The sequence below is a fragment of the Rattus rattus genome, chromosome X, assembly GCF_011064425.1.
Source record: "Rattus rattus isolate New Zealand chromosome X, Rrattus_CSIRO_v1, whole genome shotgun sequence".
NCBI lineage: Eukaryota > Metazoa > Chordata > Mammalia > Rodentia > Muridae > Rattus > Rattus rattus.
The window spans coordinates 81,600,746-81,623,991 of NC_046172.1; the positions used below are offsets into that span (position 1 = coordinate 81,600,746).

A 23,246-nucleotide genomic window follows, 5' to 3' on the forward strand; every position below is an offset into this window, starting at 1 on the left:
GTCACGGCTGTCCCCACTCTCACTGCTGTGTTCACTTTACTCTGTGTCTGTGTTCACTGCATCTTCTTTCTGTTCCTGTCTCCTCTCCTCTTCCCACTCTCTCCTCTCTTCCCTCCCTTCCTGCGGCCCCCTCCCTCCTCCTTCCTCCCCTCCTCCTCCTCCTTCCTCCTCCTCCCTCTCCATCCTTCCTTCCTCCTTCCTCTCCTTCTCCTCCTCCTCCTTCTTCCTTCTTCCTTCCTCTCCTCTCTCTGTCCTTTCCTTCTTCCTCCTTCCTCCTTCCTCCTTTCTCTCTTTCCTTCCTCCCACACACACACACCAAACCTTCCTGTCCTGCCTGAACCCTCTGTCCGGGGCTCTGTTCAACTCCCATCTTGTCCCAGTCGGCATGAGCCTCCTCCCAACTCACCTGAGCCAGCTGAGGCGCTCACTTCCTGGCACCACTGCCTCCCTGCTGTTTCCGTGGTGCCTTGTAAATCTTTCTGTGCACCCGCGCGGGGCTGGGGCGGACACGCCACAGACTGCTGGATGCGCGATGCGCAAGCGTGCATGGAGCAGAGCCCCCAGGAGCCATTGTCTTTGAACAAATCAGGTGTGGGTTTCTAAAGACAGAATTTTGGCTCAGACTGGTATTACCTGGTGTCTGAGACACTTTTCACAGATCTACACCAACATACTAACACAACCTCAAAAATGTTACCTGAAAGACATGGCTTATAACACCAATTTCTAAACCCAGACTACTGCTATTGACAGAGAACCTGCAGTGATGCAATTCAAAGACAATGATTTGTTCAAAGATTTGTTCAAACGGCTGTTGGGGGCCTGGCTGCTCCATACACGTCGACAAAGATCGCCGATCCAGCAGTCTCAGACGTATCCGCCCCCGCCCCCGCCTTGCAGAGGCGCACCTGGGAAAAGAATTCCCTGGCCAAGGCACCACAGGCTGCCTGTGGAGAGAGAGCCGGAGAGGGAATGTGGTGAGAACTGTCTGCTAGGTCAGTGGCCTGGTGCCTAGGTACTCTGTGATGAGCTCCAGTGGTAAGGCCTCTGGTTCTGAGGGCCTCCCTGACCACTGGCAGAGCCTGTGGGCCTGCGTGGGGCGGGCAACTAGGCCTCGGCTGTCTCCTGAGGCGAGAGATATCAGGGAGTCTCCCCTAGGCCTCAGATGGGAGGAGGCTCCTGAGGGCACTGAGTACAAGTGAACTAGCTTCCCCTGGTGTTGAGAGGGGCTCAGGGAATCATGTGGGTGCGATAAGGAAAGAGTGCAGACACGCTTACCTTTGCCTCTACAGTTCCTTGTGACACCAGGGCTCCTGTGTCCCTCGAAATATCAAAGAGCAGGGTCCTCTCTGAGTGTGGCACAGGTTCATTTCTGGTGACGCAGTGCCAGGGCCTGAGTCAGCCCTAAACTGCTTAGTCCTCTGAGGGATGATGGGAACACAGGGCACAGCTTTGTGCCATCATCAAGGTCAACTCCCACCCACCAACCTCAGGCCACCCCGCCCACGGAAAGTCAGAAACTCAGCTGGAGGAGCATAGGTGGAGTTGTGCAGGAGAGAGACGCTCTGCGCTCCTCACTGCATACCCGACAGGACAGGGCACCACACCATTGTCAGCCTCCATGAACCTCCCTGCTCTGGTACCTGTTCCCAAGACTCTTACTTAATTCCTTTTCTCTGCCTTTGCAATCCCAAGATTTAGGGGTTGGGCTCAAACCTTCGCACAAGAAGACATGCCATACAAGGGGAAGAAGGCTACAAGCAAAACTGCGAAGCGCCCGAGGGAGTCTTCGGATTCTCAATCTGATGATGATGTTGTCCATCACAATTTTCCCCCCAGACCAGGTAAAATCAGAAGGGTTCCGAAAGGCTGTGCCTAAGCCAGGAGACAGTCAGACCTGGCTTTTGGCAAGCGGCACACAAGGGCAGCCCAGGCACATCCAGGATCACTTACTTCCGATTTCAGAATTCAAATTTCAGATTTCAGTTTCGAATGCTGAATACTTGTATTTCAAGTTTCTCAAGCTGTTGGTTGACTTTAAATTCCCCTTTGACATTCTCATCCCAGGACTCCCAGCCTAAGCCACTCTCACTTCCAACCTCTCTCCTGGCAAGGACATGATTTTAAAGTCACTTTGACCCTGGAAGGTTTTTACAATTGCCAAGAGGGAGGGGGGAGGGAGGGTCTGTGTGTGTGTGTGTGTGTGTGTGTGTGTGTGTGTGTGTGTGTGGAGATGGGGGAGAGGGAGAGGGGAGAGGGAGAGAAGGAGAGGGGGAAAGGGGAGAGGAGGAAGAGAAGGAGAGGAGGAAGGGGAGAGGGAGAGGGAGGGAAAGGGGAGAGAGGAGAAGAGAAGGACAGAGGGGGAAGGAGAGGAGAGGGAGGGAAGGGGAGAGGGAGGGAGGGAGGGGAAGAGGGAGAGAGAGGGAGGGAGGGGAGGAGGGTCTGTGTGTGTGTGGGGGTGTGTGGAGATGGGGGAGAGGGAGAGGGGGAGAGGGAGAGAAGGAGAGGGGGAAAGGGGGAGAGGGGGAGAGGAAGGAAGGAGAGAGGGAGGGAAGGGGAGAGGGGAGGGAAGGGGAGAGGGGATGGAGGGAAGAGGAGAGAGAGGGAGGGAGGAGGGAGGGAGGGGAAGGGAGAGAGAGGGAGGGAGGGAGGGGAAGGGGAGAGAGGGAGGGGGGAAGGGAGAGAGAGGGAGGGGAGGGAGGGAGGGAAGGAGAGAGAGGGAGAGGGACAGAGACAAAGAGAGAGGGAGGAGAGGGAGGGTAAGGGGAGAAGGAAGGGGGAGGGAGGGACACGAGAGGGAAGGGGGAGAGGGAGGGAGGGGAGAGGGAGGGAGGGGAGAGGGAGAGACAGAGACAGAACACAGAGACAGATTTTGATTTTGAGATTCCCAGCCGTAATGCCTATTTTTAAATCTCAAATGGGATTTAAAAATATTTTTCTTGTCTAGCATTCAGCTTATTCCTTGTATCCCCCCCCCCTTGTTTTTGTTTCACTGTAGCAGAAAAGCATGTGATTGAGATCAGTGATGAGGACAGTTCTTCATCAGACCTAGACGATCAGCAGGCAAGGTAATCAATGTGAAGTCTTGTTTGTCATTGTAAGGTAGTTTCAGAAAATTCAACTATTCTTTGTAAAACACTGCAAAGCACAATACTTATTTCCGTAAGTGAACTGAATTTTCAAAAACTCATTTAAAAAATTTGTTTTTCATAGGGGGTCTTCTCTGAAGATGACACGAGAACTTCACGGTACGTTTTTTAGAAGACACTAGTCATTCAGAAGCGCTGTTTTTCAATCATTAAAATTTACTTGGTTATAAGTGAGTCACTGACCTACAGGACTCTTGTTTGATGTCTCCTTCACATATATTGGATTGCTTTGTTTATGTATAGGGTCTCCTTTATTTTTGTATACATTTCTTTGTTTTTTAAAATCGTGATGTGGAAACGGAATTAGTTTTAACAATGCCGAGGTATGGGTGTATTGTACAGTAGAAATTGAGTAGGGTGTGCCTTGTTTTCCTGGATGGATTGGGTGAGATTATGTCAATTTTTAAACTACTGTCTATTCTATTTATTAGTTTCAACATGCTCTTTTCATGCTCTGAATTAATTAATTTTTCTGGGCTTTTGATATTGTTTTTCCTAGAATAACAGTGCCTATGGGAGTCTTTCCATATAGCTCTTACTAACTCCGAGTCAGCTATTTAATAGCAAACTAAAAAAGTTCCTTGGTGTATTTGGTGGTGCTGTTGTTTCTCCCCAGTGAGAAGTATGAGGTTGGATCCTTAACCTGGAACATTTTATACTTGATTCTTAACTATCAGCTCTGCTTCATGAATTGACCTACATTTTTACAAAGTGACTAAATTTTGGACACCTGTCTAGAGAAAACACTACTAAGACTCCTCACTGATTTTTGACCTGTCTCTAGAGACAACTCATACAAGCAAGAATCTTGAAAAGCTTTTGTTGTCTTGGTGCTGACAAGGAGCTTGTATCAGAAAGAGTCACAGAAATTGTTACTGGATAGATAAAATATCTGTATCATTGCAGGGATGATTTGATCTGTACGTTCTAAAAATAGCTATGGCCCATATTTCCTTGATATAAATTCATATTACAAGTACAGCATTTCTAGTAGTGAAATATTATGAATTCCAGCACTTATGGGTAAGCATGCATTATGAAGTCTAAGATAAAGAATTTAAATGTTTGTTATTTAATCTGTTTTATCCCCAAGATGATGTCATTTTTAGTAAAGTACAGTGCCTAGATATCATATGCCAGAGTGCATAAAACTTTCATATTGTATATTTACTTGTATGTTTTTAAGCAGTGCTTAAAATAAAATATACTTGCGTTTTATCAAATGTGTTGTCACAATTTCCCATCCTAAGAATATCGTTTGGAAAGAAGAATATTTACTAAGTATTTATATTCCTTTGTATTAACTGATTCTGAGGAGAAAATTAAAGTTTTTCTTTGAACAACTTTATATACATGTTATAAAATAAAAAGGCATTTTGCCTTGGACCTCTCTCTTCTGTAAATTAAGATATTTTTAAATTAATCTTAAATTGAATATACTTATATAATACATATAATATATAAGATATTTATATATATGTATATCATATTTATGATTTAGTTGAATAGAAAGGATAAAGGAAAATGGAAGTGTTCATAAAAATGTCAGAAAAGTTTGTTTTTTGGAATGATGCCGATTGTACAAATTTTTAATATTTTTGCATTATTGCTCAAATACCATATCCCATGTCTATTTGAATGAATGGGAACAAAGTAACTTCCAGTTTCATCTTCTAAGAAATTTTTATTTCATATATAGGTGACCCTAAAAAGTCTCACCTTGCAAAGAGAAAACAGTATTGCCAAGATGTAAAAACTTCTATCGACACCCTGAATGAAAAGCTTGTGCGTATTTTTAAAACGCAACAAAGGGAAAGGTAAAGTAGCTGACTTCTTTGAATTACAAAACTTGTGCAATGTCTTACTCTTCGTTACTGCAAATGAATGCAGATTCCATGATCACTGTGCATGGATTTTGAAACACCACTGAAAATTGCCATCACCTTGATTTTCCTCTGAACAGAAATTTTTATTAGTGTTAGATCCTCAGTTTTGCAGAATTGAGATATGTGATGCAGAATACAGTGAGTACAGTCTGCTTCTTGCCTTTTAAATAACGAACGACATCACTCTATTACTGTACAATTCATTGATGCTTACGCGTTGTAATTGGCTGGCTGCATGCGTGCAGGTTCAGCACCAAAGCATTGTGCATAGGACAGCAAATAATAGTCAGCTTGTGTAGACAGTTTTAATATATCGTAACTATGAATCTTAAATTGTAGTGACAATCTTACAAATAATTTGAACCAGTCTCAAATTGCAATTGCCATTCTTTTGGGAAAATCGTTGTGAGAATGGGAGAAGACAAATTCACTGAAGAGTTCTCTTATGGCAGTCCTTGAGGAGGAAGGTGTATGTTACTTGCAATAAATCAACTTGCTCTATCAGAATCTATGTTATCTAGCAAGAGGAACGCATAGTGTATTAGAGAGAGGTCAAATAAACAATTACAGGAAAGTTATATCGCAATGAATCCTTGCCGTTCAAGAGGGAAGGCATGTGACATACCTGTCTTATAGTAACTTAGGAGTACAAAAATTTTATAATGGGGCCATGTGACACCACCTTTTCTCTCTCCTACTAGATTATTACAATTATTTTTCTCTTCTCCTTTGGTTGTATTAATTATGCCGAATTTTTTTTTTAATTTGAGAATGTGTAATCTGTCTTACCCTCATACTAAAGGACCCTGTGCTTATTATTATGTTTTACAGGAAGATGCTTCGTTCCAAATATTCTAAGATGTTTGAGCCTTTGTTCCAACAATGGGAAAAGGATGTGATGAAAGTCGGACAAGAAGAAGACAGTTTTGTTGTGGGTATCAGGCTTGTAACCAAAGTATTGTGACAAAATCTACAGTGGTAGTAATGCATACAACCATTCAAGAAAGAGAGTCCACTATAGGATCTTGGAGGATTAAGAGGGCTGATGTATGAGGTGGTGGTGGGCCTATAAGACCATGCTTTCTGGCTTGGTTCTTTTTCTCTGGTGGCATGTGAAAATGGTTGGTTAGGAATCAGGCTGGCCAACACAGCATGTCCTGATTGGAGACTTGCAGCTCTTCCTCTCTTTCTTCTGAGAGAGCCTAGTGAGATACATATCACCAGTAGTTAGGAGTGCCCAGCATTATTTAATGACACAACGGTAAATAATCGTGAGAGTAGACAATGTAGCTGCTGTGGCCGAGCAGATGAGGGGTTATCTTTGAGTAGTTAGTATTCTGACATGCCCAGACAGGGATGGGGAAGAAAAGCTGCTTGTAGGCAAGAACAGTTTTAATCCCTGATAATAATATTTACTCTGAAACTGAGAACAGGACACGGAAATTGGGAGTTAGACATCAGGGAATGTTCTTTTTAAGGCCTCTTATATTTTGACAGAGGACTGAGCTACAGTACTAAAGAGAATGATCCTCAAAGGCAGGAAAGAGCCTCGGTGCTGAGAAAATGAGCAAACAGTCCCTGTTTATGGTCATGAATCTGGGCTCTGGAACTCTTCTTGGAATCTACCCATAGTTTAACTAGTTATCTCCATGACTCACTTTCCTAAGAGGTGAAAGTGGGGATAGAAATGTTTCCAACTTATAGAATGGGTTAAATATCAAACAAGTTCAGTCTTCATATATTTACTAAAATGCTCTAAAACAGCATCCGATAACTGGTTGCTGTGTGCTTTTCAACTTTTTCATACTTAATAGATGTGGATGAAGATATGTAGGGGATGACTTTGAGGGCCAGCATGGGTTATGCCTAGGTTGCAGCTGGAGACAAGGTCAAGGAACAGAAAGGGCTGTATTTGGAAATTTCGTCTAAGGACATGTTGAAATGTGCAACATTTAATACTCACTGAATGCTAGACAACAAGCATTATGTTCTTTCTATTTATATTCCTGTGATGTAGGAATTCACATATTGGAAGGATCCTCTTTTGACTTCAACATGAAGAGTACTTACAATTTGAATGTTGGTGACAAAAAGACTATCTTAGTCAAAAGCTGTTGAAAAACATTTATCTGAACTCTCTAACATCATTTAAAGTTGAACATAATATTTGAAGTAGAAAATACCAGCAGTGATTAATGTGTGTCACCTCAAAGATAATGCAGTTGGGATTGTGAATATTCAATTTTCTTGCATTTTGTCACCTCTTTCTTTTATATTTTAGAATTCATCCCACCAACGTGCAGGGACTATGTACAATGCTATGATGGCGCAGAAAGCGACCATTGATGAAGCAAAAACTGTATCTGATCAGTTTCTAAAGGTCTGTTTATTGTAGCTGCTAAGAAATCATTTCCTTACGACACAGTATATAGGTAAAAGCAGGAGACAGACTGGTAATTCTGAATCTATGGGGGGAGGGGGAAGCTATTAAATGCTCCTTCAAAGTTTGATCATTTTCTATTTTGAATGCTTTCCAAGATTATCCATGATTGCAAAGGGCATATTTAATTTGAAAACTTATCTAGTTTTATGAGTCATTTAAATCAGGAAATGTAAAATTTGGACTTCACCTAGAGCTAAACACACTGTGGAGAACTTATACTCTGTGATGTCTTTATGCTGAAGTTGATAAATAAAGAGTGGAAATTAGCCATTTTATAAATAATTTGTGGTTTTCTTTTGCTTGTTTAGTATGGGCAGTTTTCTTGAGTGTAAAATAGGCAAGGGTAAACAACAAATGAATTTTTCTGTTCTGTTTGTTTCTTCTTTGTTTGAGGCAGGGTCCAGCTAGGTAGGCCCGGCTGGCCTTGAATTACATAGCAATCTGAGTGCCCCTGCCTCCAGAGTGCAGGGATTGCTGGTGTGTGCCACCACACCAGGCACATTACGACCACTTTTATTTTGTAGTGAAGTATGTGAGAAGGCTATGGGACTTTTACTATTAGAATTAATCTTGTCCAAAGGTGGCTCTATGTTACAACTTACAGACATTAGGGATGGCTGAAATACCTAATAGAATGAACAAAGAATGCAGAGAATGCAGAGAATTGACCTTTAGTGAAAAGAGAATTATGCACTTGGACCAACTATCCTTTGTGGAGCTGATGTCAAGCTACAGTATTCACGGGTTTTAAGGGGTGGTGCTTTCTTTCATTTTGCAGATTATACTTTTTGCGAATATATATATACATATATATGTATATATATGTATATATATATATTATATGTGTGTTCATATCTATATCTATATCTATAGTATTTTAAAATTCACTTTGGTATTCCATGTCCTAATATCTTGTTAATTTTCTCTTTTTGAAAATAGGTTATCCTCCTATAAAATACATCCAAATCACAGTTTCCCCTCTCTCCACTCCTTCCAGCTCTACACCCACTACCTTTCCTCTTCCCAGATCCACATTCCCCCTCTATTTCCGGTTATTCAAACATACCCGAAGTATGTCCTCCTAAACTAACCTTAATAAAGTGGCAGTTACCAAATCCTTTTAAGAGCTTGAGTGCTCCCTATAACCAGACCAGGTGTTTAAAGAGAGTTTAAAGTTGGAAGGCATGTAGCTCTATTGAGCCCGAGAAACATTTTCTTGAAGATCTAAACAGAAGGGGTTTCCTGTAGCTGGACTTTCTCAGATGCACCATCAGAATAGATAAAGACACAAAGTCTTCTATAGAGTTTACAGCTTAGGCCTTTTGCTGGGTATTCACCCAGATAGCTCATCAAACTTAACCTGACCATCTAGCCTACAACCAGCCACGTGGGTAGCTGTATAACCTTCTCTGTCCTTCTGTGGTCCCTGCTGTTCCCTCCACGTCCACTCCAAAATTTCCCACTTCTGTTTTCTTCTCTCAGCATCCCTCCCTCTGCCCAGAAGAACTATCTCCTACTTTCTGCCCAGCTGTAGGCCATCAGCCCCTTATTATAGACAATCAGCAGCTAGACAAAGAGTGATGGAATTCTAGTTTGCCTTTAGACAGGTGAGGAAGGATGGATATTTAGGAAATAGAAAATCCCCAGTGATGGGCCATAGAAATGACAATACCAGAATCCTGCCAGCAATTAGCTCTCTGCAGGTACAGAATTAACAATTGAAAATATTGACCCAACTTCACACAGTGTAAAGAAAAAGTTACCCAATACTTTCTTCTATATGTCACTGTTAAATGTGACCACTAGATTAGGAACTTATTACCAAACCTTCTACAGTGGCTGCTTGATGTTCCTTTCCCCACATTACCTATAGGGTTGGTTATGTCCTCTGTACTTTCCTTTCTTCATTAAACTTCCTCAGCTGATGAACTGTCCCAGGACCTTAAATGTTTCTTGCTAGCAGTACTAGGAAGTCTTTTCTGAGTTCCCTGTTTCAATCCCAACTTCAGTTAAAAGTCCCCACCTCTCATGTCGCACTGTAAAGGCATAAAGTATCAGCCTCCCTTTTTTACCTCTAGAACTTGCAGTGCCCTCCTCAGAAACTTCTCCCTCCTTCAAATCAAAGCCGCTTTTGGCTGTCTTTGCTTCCATGCCTCCAGGATAGTAGGTTTCTATGAAGCCATCCCCAACTCTGTTTCCCTGCTTTGCTTATGGTTTTACCCGCTAGTTCCAAACCAATTTTAAACTTCTTTATATTATTCTTGTTTATACGCTAAACCATATTCTAGGAATACGGCAGAAAATATGCAGTTATGTTTCAGTTGTACCAGGCACACGTGCCACGGTTAGCAACCCATGGTGTCCATCACTTCACTGTTCTTTGGCTGAATAGAAAAAAAAAAATAATTAAGTGATGTACTGTGCGACTTGAATGCTCATGAGGCAAAGTGTCTACCATGTCTGTGGAATGGAAATGGAAATCATGTTATATGTTCTTTCTTTCATCATAAGTCAGTACCTGGAGCAGGGCAGAGGATTCTCTATTTCATGCTATAGGCCTGGGTTCCTTTCTCCGTCTGCTTCCTTTTGATTTGCACTCCTCACTCACCATCTCATGTTCCCAGCAGGAGTAGGCACATCCTCTCCCAATGAGGCCCAGCCATGCATATCAGGTAGGGGAAAGGGGATCCAATGGAAGGAACAGAGAATAAGAGAGCCCCATTCCACTTGTTGTGGGAACCACATGAATACTGAGCTGCAGGTTTGCTTCAAATGTGTAGGGAACCGAGGTTCCACTCCTGCGTGCTCCCTGGTTGCTGGTTCAGTCTCTGTGAGCCCGCATAGTCACGGGTTATTTGACTCTGGGTGTCTTCTTGTGGTATCCTTGACAACTCAGACTTGCTCACTTCTATCCCCAACTCCTCCACAAGACTACTGGGGTCCTGCCTCTTGTTTGACTGTGGGACTCTGCATCGATTTCAGTCAACTGCTAGATGAAACCTCTCGGGAAACAGTTCTGCTAGTTTCCCGCTTGAAAGCATAGCAGAGGATCATTACTAGTGTCAGGGGTTAACTCTCTAATGTGGGGGCTGGGTCTCAAGTTGTGGCAGTCACAGGTTAGTAGATCCTGGACATCTTGTATGCGCGACAAATTTTGGTTTAAGGTTTTGTGGGTGGGTTGATATCCTTCTTCCTCCTCTGAAACTCCTGTCTTGCTACAGGAGGTGGTCTATTCATTCATTATATGCCCCTCTAGTAGGAATCTATGTTAGTACCAACCCAGTAGGCTCTCCCTGTCCTCTCCTGTCCCAGGCTTCTAGCTAGTCAGCAGAGATGCCCCTACGCCTTGGTTTCCATTCTCACTTCCAGGCTTTTCTCACCCAGCTTCTCCTCACACCTGGTTGCCTTGCATCCCTGTAACCCTCTTCTCCTACTCTGGTCCCTCTCTCTATCCAATTCAGGTTACTATTTAGTTTCTCCTTTTGAATGAGATTCATACATCCTCACTTGGGACCTCTTTATTACCCACTTTTAGGGTCTGTGGATTGTAGCATAGCTATCCTGCATTTTATGCCTACTGTATAATTTTGTATTGGTTCTTTTGTTTATATACATTTCAAATGTTATCCCCTTCCTGCTTTTCCTTCCAACCCTCTACCCCTATTCCATCACCCGTTCCCCTGCCTCCACTAGGGTGCTCCCCCCCACACACACACAGTGACCCACTCCTAGCCACCACCCAATAATTCCCCTACACTGGGGCATCACACCATCACAGGACCCAGGGCGTCTTCTCCCATTGATGCCAGACAAGGCCATCCTGTGCTACATATGCAGCTGGAGCCACAGGTCCCTCCATGTGTATTGTTTAGGTGATGGTTTATTTCCTGAGAGCTTGGGGGAGGGGAGTGTCTGGCTGTTTGATATTGTTGTTCTTCCTATGGGGATGCAAAACCCTTCAGCTCCTTCAATCCTTCCCATAACTCCTCAATTGTGGTTCCCATGCTCAGTCCTACGGTTGACTGCAAGCAGCCATATCTTTACAGTTAAGGCTCTGACAGAGCCTCTTATGAGACATCCATATCAGGCTCCTGTCAGCAAGCACTTCTTGGCATCAGCAAGTGACTGGGTTTGGTGGATGCATATGGATGCATCCCTAGGTGGGGCAGTCTCTGGATGTCCTTTCCTTCAGTCTGATCCACTCGTTGTTCCTGTATTTCCTTTAGACAGGAGCAATTCTGTTTCAAAATTTTTCAAAGGGTGTATGGCCCCATCCCTATAGGGTGGCCTTGCCTAACCTCTGGATAGGGTCTCTATAGGTTTTCTGTATACTTATAAGTAAGTGTTTATCTTATTTCTCTGTGTAGCTAGGGGTTACCTCACTCAGGTGATATTCTCAAGTTCCACACATTTGCCTGCCAAATACTTGATGTCTTTGTTTCTGATTGTTGCTTAGTATTCCATTGTGTAGATATACCACATTTTATTTATCCATTATTCATTCATTAGAGAGCCATCTAGGTGGCTTCTCATTTCTGGCTATTATATCTAAAGCTACTATGAACATAGTTGAGCAAGTGTCCCTACAGGATAGTGGGGCGTGTTTTGAGTATATGCCCAGGAGCATTATAGCTTGGTCTCAGAATAAATGGATTCCCAGTTTTATGACAGACTGTCAAATTGATTTCCAAAGTCATTGTACAAATTTGCAATCCCACCAACCATGGGGGAGTGTTCCCCTTGTCCACATACTCCAGCATGTGCTGCTACTTGAGTTTTGATCTTACTTAGCCTTTGCCACAGTTGTAAGGTGGAATCTCAGGATCACTTTGATTGGCATTTCCCTTATGACTAAGGATGTTGAACATTTCTTTTAGTTTTTCTTGGCTATTTTTGGTTCCCCTGTTGAGAATTCTCTAAGTCTAAACCCCATTTTTAATTGGCCTTTTGGGTTGTTGGTGTCTAACTTCTTGAGTTCTTTCTAAATTTTTGATATTAGTCCTGTGTCAGATGTAGGGCTGGTGAAGATCCTTGCTGATCTGTAGGTTGCCTTTTTGTCCTATCGAAAGTGTCTTTTGCCTTGCTGAAGCTTTGCAGTTTCAGTAAGTCCCATTCTTCTATTGTTGATCTTAGGACCTAAGCCATTGGCATTCTGCGCAGTGAAGTGTCTCCTGTAACAATGATTTCAAAGCCATTTTCCAATTTCTGTTCTATTACTTTGTCAGGTTCTACCTAAAAGTATTTGATCCATTTGAAATTGAGTTTTGGTCAGGGTGATAGCTATGGCTCTATTTGCATTCTATTACATATTGGTATCTAATTAGACAGACACCATTTATTGGAGTTGCTCTCTTTTCCCCACTGTGTGGTTTTTTGGCTTCTTTGTAAAAATCAAGTGTCAGTAGGTGTGTGGATCCGTTTCAGAGTTCTTCAATTCGATTTTATTGAACAACCTGTCTGTTCCTATATCAATGTGATGCAGTATTTATTGCTATTGCTCTGTAGTACAGTTTGAGGTCAGAGATGCTGAGACTTTCCCCACACTTTTTATTGTCCATGATTGCTTTAGCTATCCTGGGTCTTCTCTTTTTCCATGTGAAGTTGAGATTTGCTCTTCAAGGTATGTAAAGAATTGCGTTGGAATGTTGATAGGATTTGCGTTGAATCTGAACATTTCTTTTGGTAAGATGTCCATTTTCGCTATGTTAATCCTACCTACCCATAGCATAAGAGATCTTTCTATCTTCAGATACCTTCCTCAGTTTCTTTCTTTAGGGCCTAAAGTTTTTGTCACAGCAGACTTTTCAATTGCTTGGTCAAAGTTACACCAAGTTATTTTATACTATTCATGGCTATATTAAAGGGTGCTATCTCGCTAATTTCTTTCTCAGCCCACTTATCATTTGTATGATGGAGGACTACTGAGTTTTCCTTTTCCTTTGAGTTAATTTTGTATCCAACCCTTTTGCCGAAAGTGTTTCTCAGATATACTATGGTAGAACTTGGAGGTTTGCTTTGTACAGTATCATATCATCTGCAAATACTTTGACTCTTTTCTTTCCAATCTGTATCCCTTTGAAATCTTGTTTTGGTTTTCTTATTGCTATAGCTAGAAGTCCAAGTATTAAATCAAATAGATAGGGAGAGAGGGGGCAGCCTTGTCTTGTCCTGATTGTAGTGGAATTGCTTTATGTTTCTCTCCGCTTAATTTTACATTGGCTATTCAGTTTCTGTGTATTGCTTTTATTATTTTTAGGTCTGTGCCTTGTATCTCTGATCACTCTAAGACTTTTAACATGAATGGGTGTTAGATTTTGTCAAGGGCATTTTTATCACCTCATGAAAGGATCATGATTCTTTTCTTACAATTTGCTTTTATGGTGGACTACATTGATGGATTTTCTTATACTGAACCTTCCCAAATGCCTGGGATGAAGCCCATGGTGGATGATGTTTTGATACTCTGCTTGGAAGTATTTTATTCAGTAATTTTGCATCAGCGTTCATAAGAGAAATTAGTCAGAAATACTCTTCCATCCTTGAGCCTTTGTGTGGGCTAGGTAACTGGGTGACTTTGGCCTCATAGAATGAGTTTGGCAGTATTCCTTCTATATCTAGTTTGTGGAATATTTCAAAGAGTATTGGTGTTAACTCTTCTTTGAAAGTCTGGTGTCCTCCAAATCCCCTCCTATGAATACTTTTGTTCCCCCTTTTGAGAAGGAGTGAAGCATCCGCACGTTGGTCGTCCTTCTTCTTGAGCTTCAAGTGGTCTGTGGATTGTATCTTGGGTAATTTGAGCTTTTGGTCTAATATCCATCTATCAGTGACTACATACCATGTCTGTTCTTCTGTGATTGGGTTACCTTACTCAGGATGATATTTTCTAGTTCAATACATTTGCCTATGAATTTCATGATGTCATTGTTTTTGATAGCTGAGTACTACTCCATTGTGTAGGTATCCCACATTCTCTGTATCCATTCTTCTGTTGAAGGGCATCTGGGTTCTTTCCAGTCTGGCTATTATAAATAAGGCTACTATGAACATAGTGGAGTGTGTGTCTTTGTTGTATGTTGTAGCATCATTTAGGGATATGCACAGGAATGGTATAGCTGGGTCCTCGGGTTGTGCAATGTGCAATTTTCTGAGGAACCTCCAGACTGATTTCCAGAGTGGTTGCACCAGCTTGCAATCCCATCAAAAATGGAGGAGTGTTCATCTTTCTCCACATCCTCAACAGCATCTGCTGTCACCTGAGTTTTTGAACTTAACCATTCTGACTGGCGTGAGGTAGAATATCAGAGTTGTTTTGATTTGCATTTCCTGATGACTAAGGATGTTGAGCATTTCTTTAGGTACTTCTCAGCCATTCCATATTGCTCAGCTGAGAATTCTTTGTTTAGCTCTGTGCCCCATTATTTAATAGGGTTATTCAACTCAGCCATTCAAAGCCTGCCCGACATGGGTATACATACCATATATATGTGTGTGTGTGTGTGTGTATATATATATATATATATATATATATATATATATATATACACACACATTCAGCCTCCAAAGCTAGATAAGACTGATGAAGCTAAGAAGTGCATGCTGACAGGAGCCGGATATAACTATCACCTGAGAGGGACAGCAAGAGCATGTCCAATAGAGAGGCAAAAGCTAGCAGCAAACCATTGAATTCAGAACGGGATCCCCATTGGAATAACTAGTTAAAGGATTTAAAGAGCTGAAGGGGCTTGTAACTACATAAGAACAACAATGCCAACCAACCAGAGCTCCCAGGGACTAAACCACTACCCATAGACTATACATGGACTGACCCATATAGCTCCAGCTGCATTTGTAGCAAAGAATTGCCTTATGGACACCAATGGAAGAAGAAGCCCTTGGTCCTGCAAATGCTGGACTGCCCCCCCCCCAGTATAGGTGAATGTCAGTGGGGCTGGAAGGGTTGTGGATGGAAAGGGTAACATACTTATAGAAGATGGGGAGTGGGATGAGGTAGGGGGCTTACGTCCAGGAAACTGAGAAAGGAAATAACATTTGAAACATAAATTTTAAAAAGTCTAATAAAAGAAAAAAATTAAAACAAAAATGAAAATCTGGTAGCATTCTGTGCCAAAATAATCTGGCCCTGAGTTTTCTTTTAAGACTTTAATCACTCCTGTAGTTCCTTAGGTGTTGTAGCACTGTTTAAATTATTTACCTGACCCTGGTTGAACTTTTCTAAGTGTTATCTATCTAGAAAACCATCCATATCATCAAGACTTTCCAAATTTGTGGAGTACCACCTTTTGTTGTAAGACCTAATTATTGTTTGAATTTCCCTGTCTTCGTTTTTATGTCTCCCTGTCCATTTCTGATATTGTTTATTTGGATAGTGTCCCTCTTTCTTTAGTTAGTGTGCTTAAGTGTGTGTCTACCTTGCTGATTTTCTCAAAGAACCGGGTCTTATTTCCCTAGATTCTTTGTATTATTGACTTTGTTTTGTACAAAAATTGATTGGTTTCAGACCCACTTTTGTCTATGCCCTGCCTTCTACTACATTTCAGTGTGCTTGCATCGGCGACTACTGCTACTGCTGCTGCTGCTGCTGCTGCTGCTGCTGCTGCTGCTGCTGCTGTTGTTGCTCCTCCTCCTCCTCCTCCTCCTCCTCCTGCTCCTGCTCCTGCCTCTGCCTCTGCCTCTGCCTCTGCCTCTGCCTCTGCCTCTGCCTCTGCCTCTGCCTCTGCCTCTCCTGTTTCTGCTTCCACTTCTTCTTCTTCCTCTCCTGCTCCTGCTTCTTCCTCTCCTGCTTCTCCTGCTTCTCCTGCTTCTTCTGCCTCTGTTTCTGCTTCTGCTGATTCTGCTGCTTCTGCTTCTTCTGCTTCTGTTTCTGCTTTTGCGGCTGATGCTGCTGCCTCCACCGCTGTTGCCACCTCTCTTCCTTTTCCTTCTAGTCCTTCTGCTTCTTCTAGTTCCTCTTCCTCTCCATCTTCTTCATATACTTCTTTTGTAGAGGCTAAAGATGTTCTTTTAGATTGCTGGCATGAGAACTTTCCAGTTTTTATTCAGAGGCACTTAGTGCTATGAACTTTCCTCTTAGTGCAGCTCTCGGTATGTAGTGCCCTAATTTTCATTGAATTCTGGAAGCCTTTCGTTTCTTTATTTCTTCCTTGACTCAGAGATTGTGAAGTTGAGAGGTATTCCTTTTCCAAGAGTGTATAGGCACTCTCTAATTTCTGTTGTTGTTGAAGCCCACCTTTTATCTATAGTAGTCTTATAAGATACAAGGTGTTATTTCAGTTTTCTTGTATCTGTTCGAGCTAGCTTTGTAATGGAACATAGGTTTAATTTTGCAGAAGACTACACAAGCAGTTGAGAGAGATCTTTTGTTTTGGGGTGAAATGATCTGTATGTATCTGTTAGGACCATTTGACTCATATAGTTGGATTCTTTCATTATTTCTGCTTACTTTTTCTCGGATGGCATATGGATTGGTGAGAGCGGGGTGTTGAAGTCTCCCACTGTTAACGTGTGGATTTCCATGTGTGATTTAAGTTTTAGCATTTCTTTCACAAATATGGGTACCCTTGAGTTTTTGGCTTGGATGTTCAGAATTGACATTATCGTGCTAGGTTTTTTTTTTTTTATTGCTATCAGGTGTCCTTCCTTGTCTCTCTTGATTAATTTTCGTTGAAAGTCTACTCTACTAGATTTTAGAATGGATGCTCTAGCTCGCTTCTTGGGTCCATTTGCACAGAAAACATTTTTTCATCACTTTCCTGTGAGGTAATGTCTACCTTTATTGCTGAAGTATATTCCTTGTATGCAGTGGAAGTTTGGGTCATGCCTTTGCATCCATTCTGTTAGCCTGTGTCTTTTTATTGGTGAATTGAGTCCATTGATGTCGACAGTATTAAAGACCAGTGATTGTTAATTCCTGTTATTTTGATGTTGGTGCTCTGACTGTATGTGGAGGTGGGCTTCCATTGTTTTGGCTGGGATGGAAATACAGATTTCCTGTGTTTGTGATGTTCATTGGTTTGAAGTTTTCCTTCGGGTATTATAAGTAGGACTGGATTTGTGAATAGATATTGTTTAAAATTGAATTTTTCTTGAAATTTCTTATGTTCTCCATCTGTGGTTTTTGAGAGTTTTTTTTCTGGATATAGTAGTCTAGGGTGGCATCTGTGGTTTTCTAGACGTTGCAAGATATCTATCTCTTCAGGCCCTTCTAGCTTTGAGACACTCTACTGTGAAGTCAGGAGTAATTCTGATAGGTATGCCTTCGTATGTTACCTGGATTTTTGCCTTGCTCCTTTTAATATTCTTTCTTTGTTCTGTAGATTTTGTGTTTTGACTACTATGTGGCAGGAACATTTTCTTTTCTGGTCCAGTCTTGCGTTCTGCAAGCTACTCGTATTTTTATAGGCATCTCTTTCTTTTGTTTTGGAAAGTTTTCTTCTATGATTTTGTTGAGAATATTTTCTGGTCCTTGGAGCTTAGACTCTAGACTCTTTACCTTCTTCTATTCCTATTATTCTTAGGATATGTCTTCTCCTGGTTGCACAGAGTTCCTGCATATTTCATATCAGGAAGTTTCTTGATTGGTGTATCAATTTCTTCTATTGTATCTTCTCTGCCTCAGATTCTGCCTTCCATCTCCTGTATTTGGTTGGTGATGCTTGTATCTCTTGTTTATCTTCTCTCTCTTGATTTTCCATCTCAAGGATTCCCATAGTTTGTGTTTTCTTCATAACTTGTATTTCCATTTCAGTTCTTGAACACTTTTATTTATTTCCCTCACCTTTTAAACTGTATTTTCATGTATTTCTTTAAGTGATTTATTTGTTTCCTCTTAAAGATCTGCACTTCTTTGATTGTATTTTTGTATTTCTTTAAGGGATTCCTTCAGTTTCTCTATAAAGGTCACTATCATCTTTATGAGATTGGATTAAAGTCATTTTCTAGTGCTTAGATTGTGTCAGGATACCCAGGGCTTACTATAGTAGAAGATCTGTGCTCCGTAGCTATCATATTGCCCTGTCTATGTGTCTATTGATTGTGTTCTTTAATGGGCATTTGGCCATCTGTTGTGTAGGTATTGGGAGGATGCCTAAACTCAATGACCCTAGAGTGGCAGGCCCCTTGTGGATATTACTGGTTTGGACAATGATACTCAGGGGGCCGTACAAGTCTCCCATCAGTTGGGTGTGCCTCTGAGGAACCTGGGGTGGCAATTGGAAGTGGAGAGAGGCAGGTAGAGAAGTGGTTGGTCGGTGGAGGTCTGGGGGACAGAAAGTCACTCAGGGCAGCTAGACTTGCCTAAGAGGACTCAGCAGGTAGGGGAAGTAGGTACAGGAATTGAATCTAACCTCTATGGTTTAGAATCAGCAGTTCTGATGAAGGTGGGTGGAGAGTTGGGTGGACAGATGAGGTTTCAGCATGTGTGGACAGCAGACTGTTCAGGGCAGCTAGGCTGTACCAAAGGACTCAGCGGGCAGGTAAGACAAATGCAGGCACTTAAGCTAACCTCAGCGGTTCCAAATCCGCAGGTCTGATGAGGTTGAAGGGCGTTGGTGGGGCAATGGACTTAGGGGTTAGGGTGCAGCTAGTGGCTGAGGGTAGGAAGCTGCCTCCCACTTAATTCCTTTATAGCACATGGAAATGTGGCTAAATGTCATCATTTTTGGCATTCCTAATAAGCATCCACTGACTTAAAATGTGAAAGTTTTGATCCATGCAAGTTTTGAATGTTACATGAATAGGAGATTTTTTTCAATTGATGTAAACTTTGTTTGTTTTAGAATGTCCAAGCCCTTGAGGATGAGCACAAAGTTCTTGATGCTATTGAGCAAAACAAATTGGAAAGTGAAATGCAAAGCCTGAAGAGGAAACTTGAGACAGAAAGTGTATGTAGTATATACTGAATACTGAAAAGCAGGTATCTTGTCAATATGTTGAATGTCTTCCTTGAGGAGATGCTTATAATAATTATGATATCTCTCTTTAAAACAGCAACAACAGGACTTGGCAGCTATCGAATCATGTCTTCATTCTTTGTTCTCGGAGGATAATGAAGAAGATTAGCTGTGATCATGTCATGTGACATGCACAAAACATGCCTTACACTACCAAAAATTATAATATAAATTGGCCCATCATCTCATTTGTCATTCTTTCGTTTGGTATACGCGAGACTCCATGTCCCTTAACCATCAAGTGAGCTCTGAGCGGTTTGGTGAATTGCAGACATTACAAGGTGGTAAATATTGAATTATCAGGCCCCTGGTCAGAATCAGAGAAGCTGGCAGTAACACTCTTAGATAGATTTGGTAGCACACGGTAGAATTAACTCAGTGGTCCTATAAAGCTTCTCTACTGCAACTTACATTTGTCCTACAGAAAATAAAATCCAACTGCTAAAACTGATGACAAAGAGAAAAAAACCAAAAGTTCCCATGAAGCTCTTAGGGCAGACATAGAGGTGGGGGAGCAGGTTTGTGGCATTTCCAGATAGCTAATGTTCCTGTAATTAGTTTGCGTAGCTGTTAAATGACACTTGAAATTGTTTAACAATCTACTTGAGATATTTCAATTAATTTATTTCTTTGAATGAGGAAATTATCAAATTATTTGAAAAGGTATATTAGTCCCAGAGGAAGGAGAGGGTAGACTCCTCTTTCCATGTGCTTTCCACTTTGATTGTGACCTGTGAAGCATAGTTTATGCCTGACTATTTTTACAATAGGTGCATATGCCTTAATCACACAAATTCACGAGACTTATTCTGTCTTACCCATATGTGCACACATCTGCAATGACAAGGACCACCTTGTAAAGATTCTATCTAGCCAGTTTTCCCTTGCATTTTGCCCAATTGATTATAGCCCCCTTAAATGACTGTTCTATATTCAGGTCCTTCTAAAATTGTTTCCATGTATGTGAAAGAACATGTGTGATGAGTGTCTGGCTTCTTTCCCTTAATGTAATGCTCTGAGATTGCATACAGTTTTTTAAAAGGCAGCATTCCATTCTTTTAGGATATCTGAATGGTACTTTATGAATATATATACCTCATACTTTTCTTATGCTCCCAGTTATTGATGGACAAATAAGGCATTTGTGCTTTAAATTCCCTGTGTACCTGAATGGCCATGTGTCATGATGGATTACTATTGTGAGCAGGACTGGATTGAAAATTGGTTAGGGAGTTAGTAATGTACACCTGTGGCATATATGTGAAGGTATTTACGTGGAAGATTGCGAGAGGTACTGGAGAATGCCTTGCCCTGAATGTGCATCAGAGCATCCTAAGAGGCTGGGAGCCTGAGTGGAATTAAAGAAGAAATAGACAAAGAAACTAGTATATGAAAGCTTCATTATTTCCTGGACTGGTGCATCTGTTGCTGAGGTCATCGCTGGTGGATATCAGATTCCAGTTTCTTCAAACTGTCAGTTCAGACACACACTAATGTAGCCCAAGAGAGAACCAGATTTTGAGAGTCAGGCTGTGTATACATCATATATCTGACTTTCTTTTTGAAAAATCATTTTTATATGTGAGTGTATGAAAATGTACAATGATGCACTTGCGAAGGTTAGAGGACACCTAGTGGGGTTGGTTCTCTTCTTCCACAGTGTAAGTTCTGAGGATTTAACATTTTGTGCAGAGTGTGTTTTATTTAATAAATAGGCTATGCCTGATTGATTATATATGTACACATGTATGTCAGATGGATTAAATCTGCATATTATTAGAATGAGTTTTAGATAACGGCAGACATTAATCAATCCCCTCACAGGCCAATAGTTTTAAAGAAAATGATATTAGAATTGGAGAAGCAAACCTCAACCTTCATTTTCCCTAAAACATTGGTAGAATTCATATTATGTATATATGCCTCATATCTATTACTAAGATGTGTGGACATCCTGGGTGTATATGGTATACTAAAACATACTCAGAACCAGAGAGAAGCATTTTCATTAATTTTAAAGGCCTGGTCATTATTAGGTAGGAAACCAGGGAGGCAGAAGATGGAAGTGTTTCTCAGTAGGCATTTCAAGCAGCATGTGTAAATTACTAATACAGGAAGCATGAACTCTCTAGGCGACTCTGAGAAATGTGTTGTGTAGGAAATATTTCCTAGTAACTTTTTGATTATAAAGTCTAAAGCACAGAAAAGAGAACTGCATAGGAGGGGTGATAGTTATCATATACATACCATGGGTCTAGGTGTAAGGAAGAAAACATTGTGTAACAACAGCCTCAAAATGCAGAGAGAGTGAGAAAGAACTGTGACAGTATCTTTAATAAAACAGAACTAGAAGGAGAAAAGCAAAAGAGGAAAGAATAGTACCATTTATACCTAGACATGAGTTTTGTGAGTTTGTGCTAAGTTTCTGCAAAGATCAGAAAAGGTAAAGATTGAAAGTCTTTGTTATTTATCATTTAGAATTTTCTAAAGCACAAGTTGTGCTGTGGGCAAAGCTAACCTATGGTGGGTCTGGCCTGCTTTGGGGCCAGCACATGAACGGGATGCATAATTTTGAGTACAAATCATTGGCAATAAACAACAGCTGAATGTGATTGACGCTTCAATATTTTCACTCTTAAAATTTCCATAGTAAACTAAATACTATTATGCTGTTAAAATTGATAGGCATTGCTTTGTGGAGCATGTCTATCATATCTGGGCTCAGTCTAAAGAAAGAGAATTTATAACGAGTAGAATTTCAAGTTAGGACACTTTAGAGAGAATACATCTATTCAGTCAAGAAATGCTGAACTCCTTTTCAGTGCCAAGAGTTTGGTGATGATTTCTGGATATAGAGGTGCGTAAAACAGAGACCTCAGTCTCACGAACCAGAAAGCCTACACAGATGGAGTTTTATATTAGAGGTCCTGGCATACTAATGATCTACATTCACCATAAATTTAAACATCCTGGATCTTCAGCATTGGTCCCACTGGGACAGAAAAACAGGAGTCCATCATAGAATGCTGGACAGGATTCGGAAAACAGCAGTGTGCTTGTCTCTTTCTTTTGTCTAATTCAGCAAACTGACTCTTAATCCTTAAGATAGAGGAGGCATTATGAAACCAAAGGAGCTAGAAAGATGAGAACCTCAATAAGCTTGAGGATTCTATGACTAGATATTCCAAACTGTCAGCAGCAAGGGTGATTGATGTGACAAAAATCTAAAGTAGAATTTTTTCCTAAGATTGCTACTCTCTTGTAGCACGTGTCTCACATCTACCAGTGAACTACTCCAGGTCTATAGTTTTTCCAACAACATTTGGGATGCGGTTAGCTTTCAAAGTTTGATGTGAATTTGCATGTGCAAAACACAAACCAGAGAAAAGTATCAGTCACTTTTCTATTTCACTGCCACTTAAATATAACCTTAGACATGTATCTCAATTTGCTTTGTTTATTTTTTGAAATTGGTGTGAGATAAATTGGTGTGAGGGGGATATGGACACAAGTGGCCATGTTCTGTAACCAGGTGGAAAATCCACTGGAGGGAGAGAGGGTGACATCAACCCACCCTCAAATCCGTCAACCAAAAATGTGTCCTTCCTAAAAGAAAGGCTGGGTTGAAGTTGGTGCAGAGACTGAGGGATTGCCCAACCAATAACTGGCCCAATTTCAGACCCATCCTACAAAAGAGAGTCAGCAGTGGACACTATGATGCTTGTAGACAGGACACTAGCATAACTGTCTCTTTGCGTTGGTCTTATTTGCATTTCATGTTAATTTAAATTTTGGGTAT

At 41.3% G+C, this 23,246-nt stretch overlaps 1 protein-coding gene across 1 annotated transcript; it reads left to right on the forward strand.

Annotated features, from left to right (window-relative positions):
• Positions 1 to 1,732: 1,732 nt before the first annotated feature.
• On the forward strand, positions 1,733 to 19,556 carry LOC116888024. The gene is given in 7 exon segments (XM_032889433.1): positions 1,733 to 1,844; positions 2,999 to 3,082; positions 4,828 to 4,966; positions 5,867 to 5,966; positions 7,317 to 7,415; positions 19,274 to 19,378; positions 19,485 to 19,556. Coding segments are annotated over 7 exon segments (711 nt in total).
• Positions 19,557 to 23,246: the final 3,690 nt, after the last annotated feature.